The 2,786-nt window shown below is 45.4% G+C and overlaps 1 protein-coding gene across 1 annotated transcript; it reads left to right on the forward strand.

The window, feature by feature from the left end:
- The first annotated feature begins 1,016 nt into the window (after positions 1-1,016).
- Pmar_PMAR000397 (hypothetical protein) lies at positions 1,017-2,551 on the forward strand. The gene is made up of 9 exons (XM_002776495.1): positions 1,017-1,089; positions 1,137-1,228; positions 1,286-1,397; positions 1,446-1,537; positions 1,585-1,658; positions 1,706-1,830; positions 1,889-2,151; positions 2,205-2,331; positions 2,436-2,551. The coding sequence occupies exons 1-9, from the start codon at positions 1,022-1,024 to the stop codon at positions 2,509-2,511; spliced, it is 1,029 nt and encodes a 342-aa protein (XP_002776541.1). The 5' UTR covers positions 1,017-1,021; the 3' UTR covers positions 2,512-2,551.
- Positions 2,552-2,786: the final 235 nt, after the last annotated feature.

Here is a 2,786-nt window from a genome sequence, read left to right on the forward strand (position 1 = left end):
CATCATCATCATCATCATCATCATCGCTATGATCATAAATACCACTATCATCATCAATGCGTCATTATATCAGCTTTGGCATCCTGATCATAATCACGAACATCGGCGATGTTACATCGCTATCATCATCAATGCCGTTATTATTATCGGCTTGAGCAGTCATCATCATGATCATGAACATCGCTATCATGATCAATGCCGTTATTATTATCGGCTTTGGCATCATCATCATGATCATGAACATCGCTATCGTCAGCAATGCCGTTATTATTATCGACTTTAGCAGTCATCATCATGATCATTATCATCAACATCACCACACCCTGGTGGTTACAACTGTGGGGGCATCATCATATGATTCGTCTTGAGTAGCCGAGGAAGAGCAGTTAAGCGATAGCTCATCTAACACCTTATCTATTGTTATGGTACTAGTTAATGTCGTCAGAGAGAACGGGGCTAGTAGTAAAAGTAGGTGTAGGTCCAATAGAGCCAGTAGAAACAGTTATGGAGTAAGTGAGAATGGGGTTGACAGTTGAAGTGACAGTGTACGCACTAGAACTCGCACGAGCTCTTCCTCACTAAGGTCATAACTTTCTCCGCGGCGGATGTCCAAGACCGTCCATCGCAGGAAGAAAGCACGACCTGATGATCCCCCACAGGATTTATATCAATTCACTCATCTTAGTCTCATGTGATCAGTCTAGCGTCTATTGAAGCACTTTGGTTTCTACTGCGTGCTTCATTGTGCACGTTGTGTTCCTCTGTCGTCCAGGATTTCACTCTCGTCGATTCCTTAGCAGGAATCACTACCAATACTACCACTACAGGGCTCATCACCTTCACTGATCTACGGCTCTTCCGTATCTCGTCCTTCTCCTCGATATGTGGTTTCCTTTCACCACTGTCTATTATTTTGACATGTCATGATGATAAACCTCATTCTAGTTGTCGCTTATTCTCCCGTTCTGTTGTATTAATATTCGGGGGTGTAGTCCCAAGTAGTAGTTCTATTGCTCCTCCCATGATCGACCTAGATCGTATAACATGGTTCCAGCAGTGGGAGTTCTGGCTTTTCTATAGGTTATTGAGGTAGTCCACCACCCTCCTATTGACATATCCTCCTTACTACATCTCAGACCCTCCGAATTCTTCAAGTCCTGGCGTTGGTATCAACTTATAGTTCCAGACCAGCTATGGATGGTCATAGGGCTATACAGGCTCGTGAAGGGTGATGATACTAGGGGACCCAATGCACATACGCCATGTTATACTGCTGTTGGTTCAGGATTCATTCATCCTCCGACTAGCAGTGCTGCTGCTTCTTGTGGTGGTGGCTCCTCAGTTGCCTCGTCTGCATCACCCATGACCAGAATGCAATGGGTATGGGAGCTATGCCGGTAGTGCAGTGTGAGCTGTACTCCTCACCAGTAGTGGTCCCATCTCAGAATAGACCCTGTAGTATTCGTCGCATGGGGCCTAACCTTCATCGCAGAGCCGAGTACGGCGTTTTTATTTGAACAGGAAGATAATAATGAGGGTAGTGTTGCTTTTATAATCGCGAGTTCCCTTATTGCCGCCTTACAGACGAGCAGCATCATCATGAGGAAGATGAAATGCAGATTGATGTCTCAGCCGGTGATGCCAGAATAGCGGCCCAGGTACTTCTAGTGAGGGTGTAGAACCGTTTGGTAATGGTCAATCTCAGGAGGAGGATGATGATGACGATGACACTCATGGGAATGTTGATGATCCCAGAGATAGTGCTCCATCTGTTGTATCGTTGCCACGCAGCGCTGTGGCTCCATGTCGGAAGTGTCATAAGAAAAGAGAGTAATCATATTTCGGCTCCTATGATAGTGAGAGTAATTACTCCTTCTGTCTTTCTCAGAGACCCAGGCTACGTCCTTCTTACATGTGGGCATTTCCCTTATTGTCAATCTTGTATCTCGTCATCAGTCAACCGCACTGGTGGTTTTGTCTGTACCCAGTGTGAGCAGTATTGCCTCGCTCAAACCAACACCAACCCCGGCTCCTCCACAACATCGACGTTATTGTTAAATAGTCTATCTTGGATATCAAAATTGTATTCTACTGAAAGAATCAAGACTGTCGTACCATCGACACCAGCGAAGGAAATCATCAGATTAGCAAGTAATTATGCTACTACTACAGCACACCTTCTCAGGAATTACTCATGCCTACAGGCCCAGAGTTATGTGAGAACAGCAGCAAGATGTGCCCAGTGTGTGAAGAGCGGCCCGGTAATCTCATACTCATGCCATGTGGACATCTAGGCTTCTGTGGTGTATGCGTTGCCGGATTCAAACTCAGGTAGTAGTAGTAGTAGTAGTAGTAGTAGTAGTAGTAGTAGTAGTGGTGGTGGTGGTAGATTTCATCGTCATGATGATGAGTAACAGCCTGATTACCATGCTCAGGTGTCCATACTGTCGGCGGGGAATATCACGAATCCTTCGGGGTTATGATGTCCGTGTGGACAGGACCACGCATTAATCATCAATGGTCTTATAATTTTCGACTAGTTGCAGTTCACTTAACCATTTTCGGCTGCATCGCACCATTAAACCCACTCACGACTAGACTGGTGATGGCTCTTTAGTTCATTATCAATATTACTGACCCTGTTGTCGAACTTGCCACTCCCTCAGCAAGTTACAATTTTGTTACCACATAATAATGAAGCACATACTACCCCAGTATGCTTCCCAACCCCGTATGCACACCAATTACGGTCAGCGGAGCGGCGTGGATCATGATCGTCGTTATAC

This window comes from Perkinsus marinus, assembly GCF_000006405.1.
Source record: "Perkinsus marinus ATCC 50983 genomic scaffold scf_1104296953336, whole genome shotgun sequence".
In the NCBI taxonomy this organism is placed as follows: Eukaryota; Perkinsozoa; order Perkinsida; family Perkinsidae; genus Perkinsus; species Perkinsus marinus.